The sequence below is a fragment of the Pleurodeles waltl genome, chromosome 2_2, assembly GCF_031143425.1.
Source record: "Pleurodeles waltl isolate 20211129_DDA chromosome 2_2, aPleWal1.hap1.20221129, whole genome shotgun sequence".
NCBI classification, from domain to species: Eukaryota; Metazoa; Chordata; class Amphibia; order Caudata; family Salamandridae; genus Pleurodeles; species Pleurodeles waltl.
Window position 1 is genome coordinate 973,662,845 of NC_090439.1, and position 24,904 is coordinate 973,687,748.

A 24,904-nucleotide genomic window follows, 5' to 3' on the forward strand; every position below is an offset into this window, starting at 1 on the left:
ACATCTGGAGGGAATCTCGTGAATTCTATGCAATAACCATGTTGGATAATTGATAGGACCCATGCGTCTGTGGTAATGTGTGTCCAGTTTCGGTAGTATGTGGTTAGCCTCCCCCCACTGGTGACAAGTGTTGGGGTGTTGTGACATTGAAGTCACTGCTTGGTCTGGCTTGGTTTGGTTGTTTGGAATAGGCCCCTTCCTCTTGGGAATAGGAACCACGAAACCCTCCCCTTTGATATTGTGATTGATAGGTGGGTCTGGTTTGAGAGGTGGAAGGCTCAGATGTTTGTTGCCGAAACCCTCCTATGAATTGTGGTTTTCTAAAGGTGCCTCTGACTTGTGGGGAATAGAGCGCGCCCATGGCTTTGGCTGTGTCCGTGTCTTTTTTCATTTTTTCAATGGCTGTATCAACTTCCGGCCCAAACAACTGTTGATTAAACGGCATATTTAACACCGCTTGTTGAATCTCTGGCTTGAATCCAGAACTTCTCAGCCATGCATGTCTGCGAATGGTCACAGCCGTGTTGACAGTCCGTGCTGCCGTGTCTGCTGAGTCTATTGCGAACCTTATCTGGTTATTAGATATGGCCTGTCCCTCTTCCACTACTTGCTGGGCACGTTTTTGGTGTTCCTTGGACAAGGGCTGTATGATGTCTTGCATCTCGTCCCAGTGTGCCCTGTCGTAGCGTGCAAGTAGGGCTTGTGAATTTGCTATTCACCACTGCGTCAAATTTTCTACTTTCTTTGTCAGGTGGTGGAGCGTCTCCTGACGATTGAGTGTTTGCTCTTTTCCTTGCCGCCCCTACAACCACTGAGTCCGGTGTGAGTTGCAGTGTTATGAACACAGGATCTGTTGGGCGAGGTTTGTACTTTTTCTCAACTCTAGGCGTGATAGCTCTTCCCTTTACAGGCTCCTGGAAGACCTGTTGCGCGTGCTTGAGCATGCCCGGGAGCATCAGCAGACTCTGATAGGAAGCGTGGGTGGATGCCAGAGTGTTAAAATGGAAGTCATCCTCCACTGGCTCTGTGTGCATTGCTACGTTGTGGAACGTAGCTGCCCTGGATAGTACCTGCGTATATGCAGTACTGTCTTCTGGTGGTGATGGCTTTGTTGGATAACATTCTTGACTGTTATCCAATACTGGTGGATCATGTAAGTCCCATGCATCAGCGTCATCCTGTGTCATCCCAGTATGTGTCTGTGACTGCATTATAGGCGTTCCCACTGGTGACAATTGTGGTGAGTGAGGTGGGGACGGTTGTGGTGAGAACATCCGTTGTGGAGATTTGTCTCTGACCACTTTTGCCTTAGGTTGCATTTCTGTCTCCTGAAACGCAAGTTTCCTCTTTGATTTGAGTGGAGGTAAAGTTTGTATCTTGCCAGTCTCTTTTTGAATGTGTAATCTCCGTTGTATATGGTCAGGTTCTTCCATACCTAACTCTTGCTCAAATCGATGTCTTTCCTTGAGTTGGCTGGAAAGTCCTTGCTCTTCTGTAAAAGAGCTTCTTTCTGGCTCCGAGGCCGCTTTTTTCGGTACCGAGGTTTCTGTTGCCACAGAGTCTTTTTTGGTTCAGAGGAGATTTTCTGTGGTTTGGTCAATTCGAACTCTCGGTGTCGAAATCGTTCGTGCCGGATTCTCGACCGGAGTCGGAAGTCTTCGGCAAATCTTTGGCCTTTTTCAGTGCCGATGTTTGGTCACCTTCCTTTCGGTGTGTTGAGCCATGGCCTGCTGGTGGTGGCGTCCCCATGGCCTTAAATGTTTTGGTGTGACCCTGAGTTTTGGACGGCGCAGGTTTACTCACGGTTCGTTGCACCGTCGAGGGTCGTTCACCTTCGAATTCATCCGAGTCCGTCTCTTGGCTGGAGATGCTTTCCTCCTCTTCGACATCGAGCTGTTCTTTCAGTTTCCACGCCATTTATAGTCTTCTTGCGCGTCGATCCCTCAAGGTCTTTTTCAATCGGAACGCTCGGCAAGCTTCGCAAGTATCCTCACTGTGTTTGGGCGACAAACACAGATTACAGACCCGGAGCTGGTCTGTATAAGGATACTTTGTGTGACACTTAGGACAGAAACAGAAGGGGGTCCGGTCCATTAGTCTGGGACGATGGGTGTGGTCGGGCCGACCAGGCCTTGGTGAAGAGTGGAAGCCTCGAAGGGCCGCCGAAGCGGTCTTGATGTCGGTGCCGATTCACGAACACTAACCCGGTACCGAGCGATAACCATACCGTCAAATTTTCGATACTTTAGTTAACTTTCCCAATTCGAAATATGGAGTGAAGACGAACACGTCCAAACCCGATGGCGGAAAGAAAACAATCTAAGATGGAGTCGATGCCCATGTGCAATGGAGCCGAAAGGGAGGAGTCACTCGGTCTTGTGACTCGGAAAGACTTCTTAGAAGAAAAACAACTTGTATCAGTCCACGCCTAACACTAGATGACAGGATGATGCACAGCATGTGTATCTGCAGCTACACATGCCACCGAACATACATATATATACATATATATATATATATTATTTTTATTTTTTTCACTGAAAGAAAATTAAGGTTACAGGGATATTATAGTTGGGCTCAAATTTTACATGCACAAGCCCATAAAAATGTATCCGTTATAGTTAGACTTATCGCAAGAAACTATAACTCATGCCTTAAGGTAAATATAACTCACGCCCACGCCATGCACAGTTTTCTCATCACTAATTTTACTACAAATGTTGCAGGTATATTATGAATGATGACATACAAGATGTCACTACTGATGTAATAAGTGGGGTAAGTAGCAGTGCATGGCGAGGGCACAAGTTATAGTTACCTTAGGCCACGAGTTATAGTTGGGTTAAAAATGTACATGCACAAAACCACAGAAATTCAAGTTGTAGGTATGCTTATCTCATAAAGCTATAATATCCCTGTAACCTTTGGTTTTATTTACCTCTGTGGTGCCAGGCAGTTCAGCACAAGACTAATTCACCTCTGAGAAATGGAGATGTGTTAGAACAGACATCCACTCCGTGTGGTATAAATGCATACAAAGGCACGCAGCACTTGCTGAGATGGAAAATAACATGAGTATGAAAATTGCAGCCCACACTGGGGTGGGTTGTAAAATGGTACCATCTGTTTTATGGAAGGAAAATTGTGAGTGACGTGGAAAAAAAAAACCAACAGTGGCACTAAGAAATAGAGCCACCGGTGGGGTGAAAAAAAAGGGTGGGAAGCAAATACAGACATCTATGGTGGAAGAAAATGCTATTGGAAAACGCAGGCAACTCTAGGGTCGGAGAATGCAGGGGTTTGGACAAGCATCCACCAGTGGGTGGAAGCAATTATTTTGATATGCAGCACCTCTGGTGTAAAATAGAGAGCATTTGAACATGTGTTTGACCATGCAGACCCTATAGGGGAGGAAGAGATAATGAAACATGGAGCGGTCACTGGGAGGGATTATCAATCTGCGAGCATCAAAATAAAACACAAATCTGCAGATAGCTCAGAGGTGAAAGGTACCCGGGGGCATGAAGTCTCTTTAGGGGTGAAACAGAGTTTACAATCTGTAAGTAAATGGAACGAATAAGAAATCAGTCTCAGAGATAAAAGGGGTTTGGAACAAGCGGCCTCCACATTAGACATGAAAAAGTAACTTGCAGCCCTGTGTGAAGGGGCAGAACGCGGGGTTGAGATGGGGGGGGATTAAAACATATAGCCGCCAGTGGTGGCTGCCACCAATCAAGAGTGGTGGGGGGGCGTTTACTGTTGGTGTATGTCTTTTGGGGGAGGGGGGCTGGAGATTAAAAAAAAAGTACCTGCCTGCCACTCCTGTTCCTGGGCACCTCCGTCGTTCCTCTCTTCCTGGCAGTCACTGGGACACAGGCTCCCAAGCATGAGAGCAGAGCCAGGATTGGCCTGAGTGGGCTGCTTTGATGCTCATTCAGGCACAGTGAGCCTGTGCCATTTCGCCAACCCGGCTGTGTAACACAGCTGGATTTGAGAAATCTAAGTGCATATGTTGGTTTGGCCGTCCTAAGAAGGGTGGCCATACCGGCATGCGCACTTTATAGTGCCCACCACTCCTCCTCCCTATGGCCCTGCCCTACACATGCATGTCTCAGTCAGGCAGTGACAAATAAAATGATAATACAATTATTTTATGATCATTTTATTTGTCACTGCCTGGCTGGGGGGAGGAGGGGTTCCCTTGCATACAGCCTCTTCCAGAGTGAAAACCTGAGGAACTGAAACCTATAGGGGTGGCTGAAACATGCAGCCACATTTATGAAATCAAGCAGGAGATACTACACACATCTGTAACACAAGATGAGAGAGGGTGAATCATGTAGCCTCCCAGGAGTGAAACAACATCAAATAAAAATGTTCTGCATTTTTTAATGAGATTTTGGGTACTAGCGTCTGCAGCGTGAGCTATAACCACACCATCCATTCAGGTTGCTTAGTAAACTGAAGGTAGTGCAATCTGTCAAACTAAAAAAGAATGTGTGAATCCTTGTGGGAATCAAAATACTTTCTTGTACACCTGGTCTTATAGTGCCAATTCTAGTTTCACATGATATGGTGCATTTACATCAGCACTGGTTACTTTCAGGCCTTCTGTTCTCCACCAGATCTTTGTTGATCCGTGACTTCATGTAAACAACATGTTGAAGTCAGTGCATGGGCTGTGCTGCTTCCACGGCCATACTGTGGCATTTCAGACATTACGGTTTTATGGTCTGTGGAGTGGTTGGTGTTAACTTCTGCAGATCTCAAAGGCCTCAATTTACTTGAGGACATGCCAGTTTTACAGGCCTAACAAGTCTAATTTTTACAGAGATGCTGGTTTTGTTTCTAATTACAAGCATGTTACACAGAGTCACTTTGAGAACTAACACTCAGAGCATTAAAGCAGCATTTATGTCAATGAAGCGCTGGGAGCTGCTGCACCATGCTCCCGAGGAGGGGTTTTCATTGACGTGATCTGGCACGCTGCTGAGAAGGGGGTGCCGCTGGCTCAGCGGGGACAGGCACTAACTTTTCACATAAAAGCTGTCCATTAACTAGGAGAAATTTGCTCGATGAGTAAATAATTAAAGATAAGTCTTGGCTCCGAACAACCTTGCAACGAAGGGATGATGAACATATGAAAATTAGTTACTTACCTGTAACTTTAGTTCTCCAGTATTGGAATCTTTCATTGATTCACATGCTTGAATCATTCCCCGTCGTCGAGATGGGAGCCCCCGGTACATTTAACCAAGCAGTGTTAACATAGATATAACCTAAGGGCCCTTCGCCTCCTAATTTAACAGTCTATCAGAGTCATTTTAAGAAAAAGGACCAAACTTGAGCATCCACCAATCAGAAGACACCACCCTCTAGAACCCTCCTGAGAGAAGCTCCAGTACCTCAGATTTTCAGAGGACAAGTGAGTATAACATGACAAAGAGAACAAGAGGTGAAGGTGGGCTTCTCCGGGGAGCTGGGGGGGGGGGGGTTGCATGTGAATCTATGAAAGATTTCAATACTAGAGAACTAAAGTTACAGGTAAGTAAATCATTTTCCTACTCCAGTATTGGAACTTTCATAGATTCACATGCTTGAATCAGAGTAGCGAGCAGTACCTATGCACATCGTAAAACTCTAGCCATCTAATCAAGATACACACAGAAAACATGTTAATCTACACCAAAGTCTCAAATCAAATTCTGTCTTCACCCCCCCCTTTTTTTTCTTTTACACTATAATCACATCACCATAAGCATTGGACCCGAATCTGAGACTATTAGTCATAAACAATGTGTATACCTGACATTATGATGGTGGGATGAAAGAGGTGGCTCACCTTCACTGGAAGAGGTTCCTGAGGATTGCTTGACCCACCACTACCACTACTTGAGATAGTCCTTCCAAGCAGTAATGTCTTGTAAACATATGTCAGCTTTTCCACGTCGCTGCTCTACAAATGTCTTGTAGCAGTACCCCAGCAAACAGCGTTGCTGAAGAAGAAACTGCCTGTGTAGAATGTGCACAGACAGACGAATGTAGTGGCTTGCCCGCTGCCTGATGCCAAAATTGAATTGCTGAGGAGATCCATCTAGCTATGCTCTGGTTGGAGAGCGGTTGACCTCGCCTGTGTGCACAGTAAGCCACAAACAGTTGATTGGACCTGCAAAAAGATTTAGTCCTGTCCAAATAGATTTTAACACACCTCTTAATGTCTAAAGAGTGCAAAGCTCTCTCCGCAGGAGTCGACAGATCTGGAAAAAATGTCAGGTAAACTAAAGGCTTATTCAGATGAAAATCCGAAGGGACCTTTGGGATAAAATGCAGGTTAGTGTGCAAGATTAGTCTGTCCTGTTTGATCTGTAAAAACGGCTCTTGTATGGAAAGTGATTGTATCTCACCGACTTGTCTGGCTGATGTGAGGGCCACCAGTAAGGCAACTTTCCAGGAGAGGAATTTCAGAGAAGCTCAATGAATCGGCTCAAATGGCTGCTTCATCAGTTGTGCAAGAATAATATTCTGATTCCACGAGGGAGGAGGAGGCCTGAATGGAGGAAAGACTCTGAAAAGTCCTTTCAGAAATCGTATCAATCTAGAGGGCTGCCAGGTGCACCTTTATAAAGGAATGCGCAAATCCTGATTGTGCTAAATGCAGTAAGTAAGGCAATATTTGCTCCGGCAATAAGGAAAGAGGATCAATTTGCTGTTGGTGACACCACAAACAAAACCTTTTCCACTTACGAGAGTAAGCCTTATTGGTGCTAGCTGCTCTGGCCTTGGATAGAATGTCTCTGCACTCCTATGGAATATTTAAATGTGCAAATTCCCTGTGCTCCGGAGCCATGCTGATAATCGCATCGACTGAGGATCTGGATGCAATATCTGCCCGCTGCTCATTGTCAGCAAATGCGGAGATGGTTTCAGTGGGATGTGAGGCTTCACTGACAGAAGCAGCAGCTCTGCGAACCAATGTTGGTGAGGCCAGTACACAGCTATTAATATCAGAGTGCACGGTTCCCTCTTCATCTTTGTCAGGACTCTCAGGATCAATGGTTTTGGAGGAAAAGCGTATGCAAAGATTCCTGACCAAGCTATGGAAAACGCATTCCCCCATGATCCCTTTCGTGGATGCCAGCTTGCGAAGTATTGGCATTTGGCGTTCAACCCGCTGGTGAATAGGTCGAATTTGGGAATTCCCCACTGGGAAAAAACGTGGTTGACTGTGGATTGGTCCAGTTCCCATTCGTGACACCTCGATTTTTGTCTGCTGAACAAGTCCGCTATCTTGTTCTGTATACCTGGAAAGTGCACTGCTGTGAGCCTGATGCCCTGCTGCGACACCCACTTCCATATTCTTTGAGCTTCCCTGGAGAGAGGAAGAGATCTTGTGCCTCCTTGTTTGTTGAGGTAAAGCATCGTAGTGGTGTTGTCCGTTCTTATTACCACCTCTGAACCGGCAATCTTTGGGAGAAAAGCCTGTAAAGCCAGATAAACTGCTTTGAGCTCCAGCAGATTGATGTGCATTGTCCTCAACTCTAGTGGCCACTTGCCACTTACGCATAGGTCTTGTAAAACCGCTCGCCAACCTTCCAGGGAGGCATCTGTGGTGATAGTCCACGGTGCTGGGCGATGGAGAAACGACAGGCCAACAGACAGATGATGTTTTTGAGACCACCATACCAGAGCTTTGACTATTGCTGGAGTTATTTTTATCTGATCTTGAAGCTTCCTGAAATCTGGAGCCATTGTAGATTGAGGTGCTCTTACAGGGGACGCATCTTGAGCCTGCAGAGAGGAACTAGAGGTATGCATGATGACATCATTCCCAGTAAAGATTAGAAGAGGCAAACTGAAATGTAGCCCTTTCTCTGGATCGATTTTGCAAGAGCTAATATCTTTTGCGGTCTCTCCACAGTGGGACATGCCATGGTGGATTTAGTGTCCAGATTTACTCCTAAAAAGGTTATCCTGCATGATGGTAGGGGTTTGGATTTTTCCCATTTGAAGATCAGACCTAAGCTGCTGAGCAAGGAAACACACTTTCTTGTTGACCTGTGTGTAGGTGTTTGCTTTTATCAGCCAATTGTCTAGGTATGGGAATACCTGATGTCTTCTTCTCCTGAGAATGGCTGCAATTGGGGCTAGGCACGTAAATATAATTGGAGCTGACTTTAGGCCAAAAGGGAGGACTCAAAATTGAAAATGGCTTCTGTGGGCAGGGTGAATGGGGATGTGGAAATATGAATCCTTTAGGTCTAGTGTAGACATAAAATCTCCCTGGTTCAATTGCAGAAGGACTTCCAATAGGCTTATCATGCGGAAGGATTGTTTTTTCAAGTAGGCATTTAATTCTCGGAGGTCGAGGATCAGCCTCCAGTCCTTCCACTTTTTGTCAATGAGAAAGAACCTGGAGTAAAAACCCCTTCCTCTCTGTGATAGAGGTACTCTCTCTATTGCTCCTTTGAGGAGCATTTTGTTTATCTCCCTTTTGAGTTGTTCTTGATACTTCGGAGAAGTTCTGTGAGGAAGATTGGGAGGAGGCATGTGGACAAACACTAGAGTGTGGAGATGCTTCACCAATTGTAAGACCCACGTGTCTGATGTTATGACTTGCCATTGTGGGAAAAACAGGGATATCTTTCCACCTAGAACCGGAGGCGGATGGTCAGATGCAGCGGAGCCTTGGGTGTATCACGCTCTGCGAGCGGAGTCTTCAGCAGGGCGAACTGAGCGTCCTCTAGAGCCAGATCTGCTGAAAGCAGTTTGTGTGTAGTGTTGACAAAACTGTTGAGGAGGAAGGATACGTCGAGTACCGGTATTGGTGGTAGCCTCCCCTATATGAAGGCATCGTCCTCTCATTGCTCAAAAGGAAAGCCTCAGAAACTGGAGAGTTCCCAACGATTTTGCTGTATCTGTGTTAGGTTTAAATGACTACAGTGCCTCGTCAATGTGTTTCCTAAACAATACCTGGCCATCAAAAGGAAAATCTAAGATTTTATTCTGGACCAAATGACAGAAGGATGTAGCCTTTAACTAGCCTTGCCTCCGAAGGACAGTGCCCCTGCGAGCTGACGAAACGCAGTTGTGGCTATATCCATAGCACTATCTATTAGTTCCGCTGACGTACGCTGTCCCTCATGTAATGTCTTCTCCGCCTCTGATTTCACATCCTCCGGCACCTGGTCAATATGCATGGCGTTGTCTGTCATATCTGGCTAACACTGCCAGGGAGTTAGCCGCTCTTATAACGAGGCTGGACACTGACAGAAGCCTCTTTCCAATATTGTCCAACCATCTACCATCCTTGTCCAGAGGTGCGGAAATTGGAACAGGGGGATTTTTGGACCTTCTCTGTGCCACCGGAGCGACCACTGAATCTGGATGAGGGTGACCTGTCAGACATGCTGGGGCATCCTCCGGTGCCTTGTACTTCTTGTCCAGTTGAGAAAGCACCGTTGTGACGGTAGCAGGGTTGTGCATGACTTTCAAACCCTCTTCCCATAAGAACTTGACTAAAGGTATGGAGCGTAAGGATTTCTGGAACGGCTCCTTGAAATCATATTTAAAAAAAAAAAGTTTGCTTGGATGGCATTGGAAGAGTAAACTGTTTAGCTGCTCTCTTCAGGAGATTATGGAATCCCCCCATGTCATCTGGAGGAGAATCCACTTTCAGCTGAGAAGGAGAAGGAGGAGCTGGAATTACATATTCATCCCACTCTGACTGAGTGTCAAGGAGTTCTCCTTTTTCTTGATCACCTTCTGAAACGTCAGTGTCCTGTGGTATGGTCATATCCGGCGTGGCTACATTCGCTAGTGGCAAAGAGGTTGGCCTTTGATGTGGAGTGGTAACCCTTGAAAACGGGTGACGAAGGAGGTTGTGGTTGTCTCTGTTTCCGAGGTGGAAAACGCTTACTGTAATCAGCAAGCATTGCTCGGAGATCAGACAGCAAAGAGCTTGGTATGTATGCAGCCTCCTGGTATGCCTGACCCCCTACATAGGTCTCACCATACTCATCATCCTCCTCTTGAAACTTCACATTTAACTGTGAGGGGCTATGTGCTGTTCCAAATGGTCCCTCTTTGTCTGATTCTTAATCACCCTCCAGCACATGAATTGGCATGCGGGGGTTTACTTTACTAGGTGAAGTATACTGTGGGGTAAGTTCTTCCTGGCTTCTGTGGTGTTTTCCCCTCGTCGACGGTGCAGATATAGCCTTCATCGACGGTGGAGTCGTCGACGTCGAACGCATCGAGATCTTAATAGTCAACAGCCTTACTGAAGAATCTACCATCGACCAGGTCGTCGACGATGGTGACAGGCAAAGCGGACACCATTGTTACTGCTGTCGATGATGGCGTGTAGATCCTTGTCGACGATGACATCGTTGACGGTGGGATGCTCGTCGACTAAGTCGTCGCCAGGACTGCCTTTGGCGCTGAAACAGTGGAAACCGTCGAATATGAAAAGGCACTCACCGACGTAGTCGTCGACAATGAGGCTCTCATCGACGGTATAGTCTTTGCCCCAGGAGCAGATGAGGACCTTTTGAAAGGTACAACAGACACAGATAGAGGTACAGAAGGTGACTTTTTGTGCCTTTCAAAGCCGCTGGCATGACCTCTTTCCTCTTTTTTGGAGAATCTATAAGGCGAAGTTGAAGGGCTGCAGCCTTTTTAAGACCCTGAGGTGGTCTTTTTGTGGGCTTTCCTTGATTGCTCTGAAGAAGATCTTGAATGTTATCTGGCCCTTTTTGATGACTTTTTGGACGATGCTGAGGAGTCATCACTATCTGAATCACAGACTGGATGATCTCTGGACTTACGTTTTTGCAGCCACATCAATAATCTGTCTTCTCGATCCTTAAGAGTCTTAGAAGAAAAGGTACGACAAACCTTACAGTCCTTAGCTGAGTGGTCTGGATAGAGGCAGTATATGCAGTCCTGATGAGGGTCTTCAGAGAGTAGTCTCTTTTTGCCACAGGTCTGCAGGATCCGAATAAACCTTTCTTTTCCTTGTCAGACATGCTGTAGGCCTTACCCACAATCAGTCAAAACAAGATGAGCAGAAGAAAATCAGCTTAGAGCTAACCCAAAAGTGTGAAGAAAGAGCAGAGCTCTGAGGGGAATCCCTAGCACGACGTGCGGTAGAAAATCTGAGGAACTGGAGCTTCTCTAAGGAGGGCTCTAGAGGGTGGTGTCTTCTGATTGGTGGATGCTCAAGTTTGATAGACTTAAATTAAGAGGCCTAGGGCTCTTAGGTTATATCTATGTTAACACTGCTTGGTTAAATGTACCGGGGGCTTCTATCGCAACGACGCGGAACGATTCAAGCATGTGGATCTATGAAAGTTCCAATACTGGAGTAATAAATGTGTACCTCGCTGCTGGAGCACATTAAGGCAGCAATGCAAGCAGAAGATGAAGTCAATCACAGCGGCGTCACATACACATGCTTTTTCCTGGACATGCTAGTTCTACAGAGAACAGGGCACAGTGGCTGTATTCAATGCACCAAAAGTTAAAATAGTTTCTGTGCTTCCATGCATATGAATGGACATGGGGAAGGCCTCAACGCGTTCCTCAAATATGGTCAGACTGCACACTCCCGGACTCATTCTGCAGTCCCCGCACACTTGCTGTCAGTCACCCATTCCATTTTGGGTCCCACTACCGGCGCTGGACGTTAAGCAGGCGTTGCCTTTTTTCTGTGGCATGGGCACCCTCCTACAGCCCCTCCATGGCGCAACTGGACAGGGCCCAGCAAGCCAAATATAGGCAGAGAAGTGATGAATTACCACTAAATTGTACAGCTTTTCTAAATTGGAGGCGGCCAGGCCAGCCTTGTGCATGTATACATAAAGAGTAATACAGCAGCACTGACAGCAGGGCTTTTTCTGAAAGAAATTGGTGTTGATTCATGGATCCACCGGAATTTTGTGGCAAGAATTGACTTCTTTTTTTGACTTGGCTGAGTCTGAGTCCCAAGATGGCTGCCAGCATTTCCTGGGTGAAGTCAACATACAATTGGCAGTGGCTGTGCTCAAAGGTTCGCACTTCCTTGATATACCAGCTTAGTTAATATAGTTCTAATACATTATCACATGGGTGACAAGCAATACCACACCCAGCCACTTAAGGTGCATAAATCCTGATTAAGAAACAACCCAATCTCATAACCTGATGTATCGCAGCACACCACCAGGTCAGTCCTTTTTATTGTTGTAAAGAATCGTATAGCACCGCAGTATAGTTCATCAAGTAGATTTTAATTCATTGTTTTTTTGTACATCTCCGGTTTAGACCACAAGTGTTCCATGTGCACAAGACATCCTTCAAATGAAAATACAGCCGACACGTGTTTAGTCAAAAAGACTTTTTCAAGGCTGTAACACAAATACATATAACACGAGTTCACCCATTTTGTATTTTTTTATTTACATATGACGGGCCAGCTCCTCTATTTGTTTTACATGTACCACTTTGGGCTATAGGGTTGCAACATATGCACTGCATGTGTCTTGTTTCCCTCACAGGGTCTCGATGAGTACATCTTCTTTTTCTCTTTCGTCACGCTCTCACGAGGGATACCCCTTTGTGTCTTGACTATTATTTTTAAAGTCCAATTCTATACCTGCATGGTCCTATAGGATGTTAGTCTACTTATTTTCATCTTGTACCCATGTTATACACCAGTGTTGGTACAATGATATGCATTTTTTCTTTATATGTATTTGTGTTACAGCCTAGAAAAAGTATTTTTGACGAAACACATGTCAGCTGTATTTTCATTTGAAGGATGTCTTTCCTGGTTGAAGTATTGGCAGCCAATCAGATCTCAGCATGAGATCCGTCAGATCCACAGATGATCTGTGTTCCTAGATCTACAAATGCATTCTTTCTTCAGAACTCCAAAACTACTGAACGGATTTGCACCAAATTACAAGAAGGGCTCGTACTGGACCAAGAGCTAGCTTTCTGTCAAATTTGGTGTAATTCCATCCAGCGTTTCGGGCTATAGCTGTGTCTAAAACCCCTATGGAAATTGCATGGGGAAAACACCTTTTGGAACCCCTGCTTTTTTTGTTGGCCCCTGCTTGACAAATCACCACACAACTTTCAAGACACCAGCTGTAGTGAGTGGTTTACAAGTTACTGGCAAAATAATACATGATTTTGCTATGGAAATTAGGTTGTAAATATAACTATCTACTGGCGACTGCCGTAAGTAGTGTATGTATATATATATATATATATATATATATATATATATATATATATATAAAAAATTCACTTAAAAAACAAGTTACATAGGCATTATAGTTAGACTCACATTTTAAATGTACAAAACGAAAGAAATTCACCTTCTATAGTGTTATTTCAAGTAGCTATCACTCGTGCCCTAAGGGAACTATAAATCATGCGCCTGCCATGCACAGTTATCTGATCAATAAATTTACTGCTGATGTTACAATGACATTATCAATGGCGTTATAAAAGATGTCATGAGTGCTGTAATTTGTGGGATAATTAGCAGTGCATGGCAAGGGCACAAGTTATAGTTACCTTAGAGCACAAGTTATTGTTACTTGAAATAACGAATTATAACTGGTGAATTTCCATGTTTTTATACGTTTAAAATGTGAGACTAACTATAACATCCCTGTAACCTTTGTTTTTTCAAGTGATTTTCTCTGGTTTTTAGTGAATGTCTTTTTTTTTATTTTTTATGTAAAGTCGTTTTCCTTACTATACGTTAATCCAACCATCGCCGTGCATGGCGGCAGTTGGGCCCTGCGAACAACCCCTATAACAAATCAACCTGTTTGACAGCTCTCACTTGCAGAAAGTGAAGTATTTACTCTGACTTGCCAGAAGCTGTCAAAGCTCCCACCAAGTTAGAGCAAACAGCTATGCCCCGGGGTGGGCACTGATATATGTGCACCGGGGAGGTGGCGATTCCCGAGGCTCTGGGAGTAGCCTCACATTCTAAATCTCATTGCCCCCAGGACCTGCCCCATCCGGGGGCTTCTTAAAAAATTAGTGTGGCAGCCTGCACCCTCTTTTTTTTGCAAATTTTCTACGTCACGAAATTACAGCAATTTTTTTTTTTTAAAGTGTTTTTTGGCCCTGGGGGGCCCCCTCTGGGACCCAGCACCAGCACTAAGGAGTCAGATGTGATTCTACCCTGGCCCCTTGCCTTATTTTATTTTTAGGGACTCGGCTGAAGCAGAGTCCCAAGATGGATGCCAACACTTCCTGGTTTAAGTGTTGACAGCCAATCAGAGCTATTTATTTTCCTGCATGACCTTGGCATTATTCATGAAGTTGTTGCAGCCAGAGATATACAAATTTGGATTTCCTTTAGTATCTCAAGAACTACTGAATGGGTTTACACCAAATAACCAAAATCACAATCTGCGTAACAAAATCTGTCTTTCTGCCAAATGTGGTGTAATTCCGTTCAGCAGTTTGGGCTGTAAAACTCCTATGGGAATTAATATGGGGAAAAACACTTTTTTTTACCCCCCCTTTTACTCAGTCCCCACTTGACAGATCACTCTGAAACTTCTCACGAGCAACAAGAACGACAGGCACACTGTCTGGAAAGTTTTGTGACGATTCATCAAATGGTGTTAAAGATATAGGCATGTCAAAAAACGCTTATTCTATTGAAACATAGTCCCATCTAGAAATTCACTTGAAAAACCAAAGGTTACAGGGACGTTACAGTTAGGTTCACATTTTAAACGTACCAAACCATAGAAATTCACCTGTTGTAGTTAGAGATATCGAAAGTAACTATGACTTGTGCCCTAAGGTAACTATAACTCGCGCTCTCACTATGCAGTTTTTACAACAAATGTTACACTGATATTATGAAAGATGTCATGATTGCTGTAATATCTGGGGTAATTAGCAGTGCATGGCGAGGGAGCGAGTTGTAGCAACCTTAGGGCGCAACTTATAGTTATAACGTCTGGATCTGCCCCGAATCGCGGTGAAAATGCTTTAGAAAATGTTTTTTTTTTTTTTTTTTTTTTTAAAGCTCCTTTAGGACCTCTGCACCAGAGCTAATTGGTCAGGGTGTCTCTACCCTGGCCCCATTTGGTTTTTTAACACTTTTTTTCCAGGGACTTGGCTGAAGTCGAGTCCCAACATGGCTGCCAACACTTCCTTGTTGAAGTGTTGACATCCAATCAGATATCAGCACAAGATCGGGAGGGTTCGCGCAGCATTCACGCCCCTGTATATACAAATTTGAATTTCTCTAAAACTACTAAACGAATTTACACCAAATAACAAAAAGGCCTTTTCTGGAGCAAGAGCTATCTTTCTGCCAATTTTGTTTAATTGTGTCTAGTGGTTCGGGTGCTATCGCTGTTCAAAATCAAAAAAACTTTTTCTTGGCACCTGCTTGACGGATCACCCCAAAATTTTCCAGACGCCAGCTGAAGTGACCACTATTTTCTTTTGTTGGGGGGGGGGGGGAGAGGGGTTGAGGGGAGAATTTTATGAAGATTCATCGAACAGTGACAACGTTATTAGCAAAAAAAAAAAAGTTTTTTTCTATAGAAACTAGGTCCTAACTATAACTACCTAGCAGCGACTAGGTAAACAAATATATATCTCAGTATTTGTAGTACAAGTTACTTACCTTCGGTAACAAAATATCTGGTAGAGACATATTCTAGTTGCAGATTCCTTACCTTAGAATTTTCCCCAGGCGTCAGACTGGATCTGGAGAAGTTTCTTCAAGCAATACCCTTGCGTGTCGATAGGTGGCGTCGGTCGACTCTGCGGGTGTCGTTGGCATCGTGGTCGCCGTGATGATGTCAGGAGTAGTATATAGACGCCGCCCTCGCGCAGTGATGTCAGTTTCTTTTAACGACTTTCCACGCCAAAGCGCAGAGCCGCTAAGAACACTGAGATTGGTGCGCCAGAACTAAGGACCTGAAAGGGGGAATCCCTGTCCTTAGAAATCAGTTCACAAGTGGAGAAGATGGGTGGACGGTAAGAAGAATCTGCAACTAGAATATGTCTCTACCGGATAATTCATTACCGAAGGTAAGTAACTTGTACATCTGAAAGAGACTTCTAGTTGCAGATTCCTTACCTTAGAATAGATACCCAAGCAATGCCATCCTCGGTGGTGCGCTGCGAACCAAGATCCAACTAGGAAGTCGAACAACCAAAGAAGACGTCCCGACAGAGGTGATAGCGACCAGACAGACAGTTTTGAAGGTGAGAAGCCACAAGGGACAATTATGGATTGGCTCAAAGGGGGTACACATGAAGTAAGTATAAGATTAAGGTCCCACTGAGGCATGATAAATGGAGTGGGAGGAAATAAATGGGTGAACCCTTTTAGAAATCTACTCACAATAGGAGATTAAAAGAGTGAGTGCTGATCAGGTAGCATAAGAAAGGCTGAAATGGCAGATAAATACCCTTTAAGGTTGCCCAAAGCAGAGATCCGCTGGGCCGAAGAAAGAATGAACAGAAGAACCTCGGATAGAGGGGTGGAAAGGGAATCAACAGATTTGTTGGTACACCATGCCACAAGTGTATTCGGATGACAGGCGTATACAATCCCCGGCCAATAGGCTGAACAGCTTGCGAGGCACGGTGGCTGGGTGGAGGACGTGACAGGGAGCACGAAAGGGGCAAAAAGTGGACTGTGGTGGGCGAGGGGCAGAGAAAAGACCGAGGGGCCGAGCCGTAGCCCGAGAATCCTTGAATCTCTTCTCCAAGGCAGAGTCCACTTTTTCTTTGAAAAGAAGGGAGCCGTCAAAGGGCATGTCCATGAGTGACTGCTGGACATCCCCCGAAAAACCAGAAGTGCGTAACCAGGCGTGGCGTCGTAAGGCCACCGTCATAGCAACCGATCTGCCTAGAGAGTCGGTCGTGTCCAGCCCACAACGAATTGTGAACTTTGCTGCATCTCTCCCATAGTTCACAGCTTGGGAGACGATAGCAGGAGCCTCCTCCGCTATATGTGGCAGGACTTGCACAACAGTATCCCACAAAGAATGGTTATAGTGGCCCAAAAGGCATGCATTGTTTACAGACCGCAGCGCGAGACTGGAGGAAGAAAACAACTTCTTGCCAAACTGTTCCAGCCTTATGGATTCCCTATCCGGGGGTGCGGAATGGAAAGCACCAGAAGAAGAGGAATCCTGGATAACAAGACCCTCGGGTGTGGGGTGTTGGGACAGGAATTTAGGGTTGTTCGAAGCGGTCCGATGGCGGCGCGCGATAGTCCTACTCACAGGAGCCCCTGTGTTGGATTTGACCATGTACTTAAAAGGACATGAGTGAGGGCCTCATTAAACGGCAAAAGGGGTTCGGAAGTAGAAGCCCCAGGCCAAAGCACCTCAGTCAGGAGATTAGACCGGACCTCAACAGTAGGAAGCTTGAGACCAAGGACCTCAGCTGCCCTACTGATCACCATACCATAAGTTGCTCCCTACGCCGTAGCCACAGTAGGAGGAGACCGCATGCCAGCATCAGGAGAAGTATCCAGACCACTTACTTTGCCCAATTCCTGAGCCCAGGCCATAGCAGGGTCATCCTGGTATTCATAAGGGTCCATGGACCCCTCCAATTCCTCCCCATATTCGTACCCATAACAAAAAGGGTCCGAATCCAACCTGGGGCGAATAAGCCCCATCGAACCCGAAGGCGCCATCGGCTGACACCGCTCCGACTCAGAGTCGTCAGGGACAAGAATTGGGTCAATAGTGGGCACCACCGATGTCGGGAGCGTTGATAATCAACACAGCGCCAGGGAAGGTCTCAAGGGTGCGACCGGCACCGGTGTGGATCCACTCACGGATCCAGAGGTGACCTCGGTGGCAGGAGCCGAAGCTGCAGAAGTGGAACCCAAAGGCCCCTCAGCCGAACCCCTTGGGCCCGAAGGGGTGGCTCCGGCTCCGAGAAACTCAGGGAACCGCAGAGCCGACCCAGACGCAGGCTCTGAGGACAGAGGCCTTGTGCGTGGATGCTCTTCCCGCATCGTGTCGACCAAGTGACGGGGCGAAGTCGGAGAGTGATGGGACTTCACCGACTTCTTCTTACCGTGACCCGAGGATTTAGAAGAAGACGAGTGATGATGACTCCGCGACCGATCTCAAGACCTTCCCCTTGAGTGAGACCGGGACCTACGCGGAGTCGAGTGCCGGGCCGCCATTAGCTTTAGGGACCGCTCCCTCAAAGCCTTCGGGTGCATGGCCAGGAACTCTGAGCACGACTTCAGGTCGTGGTCGCGCTCGAGACACCACAGACAAACCCGATGAGGATCAGTCACCAACATCTTCAGATGACAGTCCTTGCATGGCTTGAATCCAGTCTTCGGGGACATCCTCGACGCACCAAATTTTCACAGAAAAAAGTCGACAAAACTGGCGAATTCGGCCAAAAAATAGCCAGGGTAGCTCTTCTCCGGATCAGCGCGTGGTGCGGAAAGAAAAGAACTGACGTCACTGCGCAAGGGGGACATCTATATATACTCCTGACGTCATCACAGAGACCACGACGCCAACGAATGACTAACAGAGGTGGTGCAGGCAGATGTGTGTCCACTTGGTGTCCAGAGGTGGAAGATAATGGTACACTGAAGTCCTTTATATGCCCCCCCTCCCCCCTTTGACAAATACAGCATCTTGAGTTGGACATAGAGTACACAGCTGAAATTGCCCCCTCTGGATTTGAGGGAAATGACTGCCAAAAATGAGTCCCTTCATAATTCAAAAGCTCATAAATCTCTGCACCAATACATGTGTTGAAGTTGCCATGAAAGTAGGAAGCTGAATCATTACATGTTTTCTTTAAGCACTTTGCAAACCATCATACTTAGAATAAGATATCTAGCAAGAGTCTGTCTTCTAAACAATGCTACTTTCCTCAGTAATTACTCGTATGGTCAACAATTAGCATGGTGCTTTACCAAAATTCAGGAACGTATCAACTGTGCATCTTTCAATAGGAGCAATGTTTTTGAGGGCATCTACCTCGTTTTATGCAGGATCGGTTGTGTTCAAATGGGATTAGTTATGTTTGCCACTATATACTAATCCTAAAACCTGATGTGATGTGCCTCTGGTTTTCTTAGATTCTCACGTATAGTAAACAGCATTTCATAAAAAGATCAATTAACATAACTAAACATAATAAACTTGATGATGAAAGAAGGGAAATCGTGCTTTAATCAATACATAATTCACATTAAAACAGTTTGTTGCCGTTCTCACCAAATTTTGAAGTTTGTATAATAATAGTCCATTAACTAAATCACATGGAGTTCTTACCTACTATAACCAAGCAGTATATTGGCAGACTATCTTGACTGTGATTGTATGTTTAGAGGAAAAAAAATAACATAATGCATTTTTAGCTCCTTTGGAATAAGTTCTCAAGGGTTTGCAAAACTTAGCTTCTGTATTTGTATTCAGATTTACAGACCACATAAAGCAAAAAAAGGCAAAGTGCTAGCACCGGTCAGAGACAGCACAGGTGAGAAGAGGTCTTATGAGGTCCCATAAGACCTGCCTTACTTAGGTCTTATGGGATAAGTACAACCAGGATAGCATTAGCTTCTTGCTAAAGAACAGATAAAGTAATTTTTATCCCATAGCTTCCTATTACTAGGCAGCAGCCACTAGCCAGATACTAACCAGTTACTTATAATAATTATCATAGTACTTATAATAATTATCATATTACTGAAGGTTTAAACTGACTGTCGACTGCAGTTGTATTCTTCTAAATAATAGTTGTAATGTTTTTTAATGAAAATCGTCTTGGATATGATGTAAAATTTGTGTTTTTCTTTGAATAAATATTTACACTGAGTCATTAGTGTATTGGATATGTCTTGATCAATATCTTCCATTATTTGAGTTGGCTGATCAAGACAGTGTCAGCAGGCACAATGGTCTCTGAATATGAATTGCCTTATTCCCTCCTGTTTTATTGTGAATGGAACGAGAGCAGGATGGGTTCAGTTACAAGTTGAGACATTATGTCTAAACAGAGATTTTCATGGATATGTGACAATCCCTAGAGCTTGCAATTTTACACAAACTTTAGCATATCAATGAGTGGTTTATATAAGTCTGTTAATGGTATGGAATAATTTCAACATGTACCTTTAACTGTATAGTGTATATGTGTTGTGTTTTAACTTGTAAAAAATAATTGCTTTAACAATAACGGTTATTATTACACACCATATCGGGGAGCAGTAGCATTTTCAGTTCCCACATATAGTTAATTTTCGCTGTATTTAACACTAATTATTTACAGAAGGCAACATGTCTTCAGTTTGCCCAATGTAAAATTATAAAACAGATCCCACTTGTTCTCACTACATGGAGAGAGTACGTTCACCAAACAACTCCAAATCTACAGTTCTAGAAATATGAAATCCCACTGTTCGATTTCACCTTGCCACATGCCATCTTCTATCCACTAGCAAATGGACATCCTCAATTCTCCTGTTGAAAGCGTAGTGCAAACGTTTTGGAAGTTGGTGCTTCAGGTAAGGTTTAAAGTGCTGATCTGGCTTCTTACACTGAAAAAGAAAAAAGGCACACTTAAAGGTTATGCCACCAAACAAGTTGCTATTTATAAGGTTAGTACTGCGTATTGTTATGATGTGTAGATTAGGTATTTGACTGGTGGGTCTGGATATAGGAGGATGCAGACACGAAGTCCCACGAATGTCAAGGGCCCTGTAAAGCATTGCATATCTCTAGTTTTACAGTGAGTAGGGAACTGGACAGACTGGGTGCATGGACATGTGTTGTCCAGCAAGTTATCGTGTAGAAGACATCCCAAGATACTAGTCCCAGTGATTGGCACAGAAGTTCAGATTAAGAGATTGTTACTTGCAAATATTCTACGCTGGTGTTTGCCAGAACTTCTGATAGGTTTACATTTCTTATTGAAATATTCCCTGGCAATATAAGCATTAAGTAGTGGTAAGAGAAAGGGGAGTTGTACACAAGATGCTAAGTTTGTTTGACAATATGCTGCAAGGCTGAGTGTAGCAAAAATCTCAAGAAAAAATGTCCAAACTCCATGCAATCGCCCTTGGAAACTACATCTAAAATTAAAGAAGCTTTCATTATTGGTCTTTGCAAAAGGTGCTTTAAAACGCAATTTAAGTTTTGGACCACTTTAAACCACCATAACAGTTTGTAAAAATAGCTGTGTACTTTCGTTTTCAGTGAAGTTGAGGATAACCATTGATCTTATATTAAATGTTTTGTAAACAGGGTTTTTGTAAATGTATAATAGCTATGATTCATTATTAGCAATTGTACTTACGGTGAGGTTTGCAACTATTGCTTTTGGGTCATCTAAGAAAGATGAAAGGGAGAAAATGTGTAAAATATGCCAACAGGTTTGCTTCAACAAATCGCAGAAGTCTTGTACAAAATCATTGAGCATGTCACAAATCATAACATTTCACAGCAGTGACTGGGATATTTCTGATCACATTAGTGACAGAAAAGTCAATTATATTGTTAATTTTCTTCATACAGGAACCATTCCACCAGCTGAAAAAACATCTGTAGAGAATTTGCACCTACCGCACTGTAGCATTTAGCCTACTTTCTCGAAATGTTTTTACAAAGGCAAATTCATAAGGGACTCTACATGCACAAGAACCATTTGAGTAACAAACAATCAAAAGTCTACAAATGAAACACTAGGTCTCACAGCAAGCATGCAAACGGTAAAATGTCAGTTATTAGACTAAAACTGTTAAATTGTAGACATTTAATTAAGGAGCTCAATACATCAATGTTATAAGTAACAGAAAATGATTTTCATTTCTGCAAGTCACATTTCTCTGGCTTTAGGATTCAGCAACAAGACAGACCAACCATCATATGGCTTCATTAATTCAAAATACTAGGAAAACTTAAGTAATGTTTTTGAATTGTAACCAACAAACAGGTAACCAGTGATTAAGAAAAACAAAAAACAAACTTACATCTGGGGTTATTACTAAATTTGGAGCGGATTCGGCCTAACGTTCCAGGCACCAAGAAAATTTCATCAATATTGGTTAAGTAGGAGCTTAAGTATTCAGTTCTCTCGCAAGAAAAATCTTCCATACCTGCGAGCGAAAGAATCCATATTAGACATCAATATTTTGCGTGTAATAATCAGCCTCTAGAAAACGGAGCACTCTGCATGTCCAAAATCACTTGAGGATCAAAGAAAATGACGTGCACTCGATTAGCACAATACACATTCATCTTACATAAAGAACACGTGTACTGCATGAAAAGTTCTGTATTACCCTGTTGAAAGAGGGTTTCCACATGTTAATGAATAACCGGATGCACTTATTCTTTTTTAGGTTGAGCCTAGTAGACAGCACATGTCCTGTCTGGTCTGATAGAAGGCATACTGTGGCTTACCAACAACAGAAGGGCTTGGAGCCCGCCCATTGATTAACATTGAATGGCTTTCTTTGTCACATATTTGCCTGAATGTTATTTGTACCCTAGCGTATTAATCTTGTCTTGTTGGAGCACTGACTCTATACAAGCTCTGTGATTAGCTGGCACCTCTGCTTGCTTTTCAGGCACTATTTTTTTCTTTTAAGTTGAACACTTCATGAGAGTGTATGTGTTTTCAAGCTTTCTTGATTTTAACCCCCTGCATTTCTCCCTGCCGTTCTTTCCTGTTGCGTTAACCTGTGTGCTCCACACTGCTTTCTCTTATTTGCACCCTCGGTTTCACGAGACCTGCCAGACCTTCCTTGTGTTGCTTCCCCATCCCCCCCACCCTCCCTGTGTTACTTTTGGAACTGAATGCCCAACCCTTATGTTGATTGGGCATTCGTAGTCCTCACCACTCCTGTGTTACTTCTAGCCCCTCCATTGCATCTGTTCCCAGCCTCACTTGAAAAAAATGCTTTTGTGTGTTATGTTCTTTCTTGTTACAGATCCGACTCAGATCTATTAGTAGAAAGAAAAAAATGCCTGCATAGTTTTTTTTAGGAATATATATGTGTGATGAGAGTACCTACAAAATTATGCGGGCGACCATACTATAGGCTTTTTTTCTTTACTTTTCAACTTTAGGTGTGCTGCACAGTATTAGTTTTGTTTAACAAATGATGACGGTGTGAGTGTTACTGGTGACATAAAGTGGTGTTTTTCTACTATTCGGAATTGGTGTACTAGATCACAGTCAGATATAAATAATATATAAAACCAAAGAATCTTTAGGTGTACTTTGTTGTTACCATCACTGTATTTCCAATTAAGGACCTTCTCATTCTATCTTGTCTCCTATTTCTTTTATTGGTTTTGCAGTCAAATAATATTACAAGCGGTAATAACTTTTTCCACTTCCCCCACACCTCACAGAACCAGATAGGCAGGGAGTTCTTAATGGACGTATTTTGCAAAAAGACCAAGCACAACATCCATCAAACATTAGTACAGCTGCATTTTTCACACATGGAGGTGGCAATGTCCTGTGAACACCTCACAATTCGGGCTCCCAAACAGAATCACTTAAATACTCATCCCCCAAATCAGTTACACACTCCCTCTGAGGGTCCTCAAGCTCATGCTGTAAACAGATATCCACCAGGTCCCATTCCATTCTGCCACCCTAGTCAGTCCCACTGTATATCAGTCTGTGACGTACACCGAATTCCGCTCGCACCCACTGCCCCACTTCCCACAGCCACTTTTCTCCTGATGGGAGACAGACTAGTCATCCAGCGCAGTACTATATCTTTCCTTGCCACGGCTAGTCCTAATTATATGACTTTTTCAGAATATTTAGTATATTTGGATCAAGTCACTGGCCTAAAGGCACAGTCGTTTTTGGGAAAATAAATGCATTTCAGTTAGGTTACCCAGTATCTGAGTCACTGCTCTCCAGAAAGGCCCCACAAACAGGCACGCCCACAAAATGTGAATACAAGTCCCAGGGGTCGATAGACATTTGGGGCAATTTTCGTGTTTGATCGGGTATAATCTGTGTAGCCTCTGTGGTGTGACATAATCCCCGTGTATGCATTTATAGTGTATCTGCTTCAACTGCGCATTACAAATAACCTTACTGCAGATGCGCAACACAGAGACCCAGTCGCACTCGTTGAGCACCTCAACCATGTCCCCCTCCCACTGTGCCCTCATTGACAACGCGGGTGGCCGTGCACGGAACGAGAAGGGCATACAGGCACAAAATGAGTCTATGCTCTCCCCCCATGTCCAGCAGTGTTTGATTCAGTGTGTGCGTGTCAGGCTCCTATGGAAATCCCAGCCAAGCCTTTCTTATAGCTGCTGCCAGTCCAACATATGCGAGGAAGCAACTGTCCGTGACATCCCATTGGCTGCAATAGTTAGCGTAGCTCAGCATCCTACCATCTGCATACAGATCCCTCAAGCATTGTGGGCCATTGTCTTCCCCGTTGTGCTTCAGGTGCAGTGGTGTGGAGGGACTTACTGCTGTTTGCCAGGGCACTAACCGCTCTAAGAAGATATATGCCACACCCCATTATCGTTATGCATTTCCAGATGATTAATAAGTTCCAAACCTGTTCCGGCAGGGGCAGTCTGAGTTTTCACGTTGCCAGAGGCAGCGCCGAAAGTTTTCAGGGTCTGGCCAATTGGGCTAGCTGTTCTGCAACAGGGTCTGTCCCCACTCCCTGGAACCATGGAATTACATGTTGGATATGAGCAGACCAATAATATAACCTAAAGTTCAGTGCCTGTTATCCCCAATTATCCCATGGAAGTTACAAAACCTCCAAGCTGATCCACGCTGTCCTGTGCCCCCAGTAGAGCAGCCAAAGCAGTTAATCCATTCTACGGAACCAGGACTCAGGGATACGTATTGGCATGTGTTGCAGTACATAAAC

The 24,904-nt window shown here is 44.3% G+C and overlaps 1 protein-coding gene across 12 annotated transcripts in view; it reads right to left on the reverse strand.

Moving 5' to 3' along the window:
* The window catches only part of ENPP2 (ectonucleotide pyrophosphatase/phosphodiesterase 2), a 636,665-nt gene that overhangs the window by 129,937 nt on the left and 481,824 nt on the right, over positions 1-24,904 (reverse strand). For all 12 annotated transcript variants that reach the window (XM_069220669.1, XM_069220667.1, XM_069220665.1 and 9 more), the window contains exons 13-15: positions 22,007-22,132; positions 21,334-21,365; positions 20,448-20,575 (exon numbers count right to left, since the gene is read on the reverse strand). In XM_069220669.1, coding sequence (XP_069076770.1) covers positions 20,448-20,575; positions 21,334-21,365; positions 22,007-22,132 — 286 coding nt within the window. The remainder of the gene's footprint in view (positions 1-20,447; positions 20,576-21,333; positions 21,366-22,006; positions 22,133-24,904) is intronic.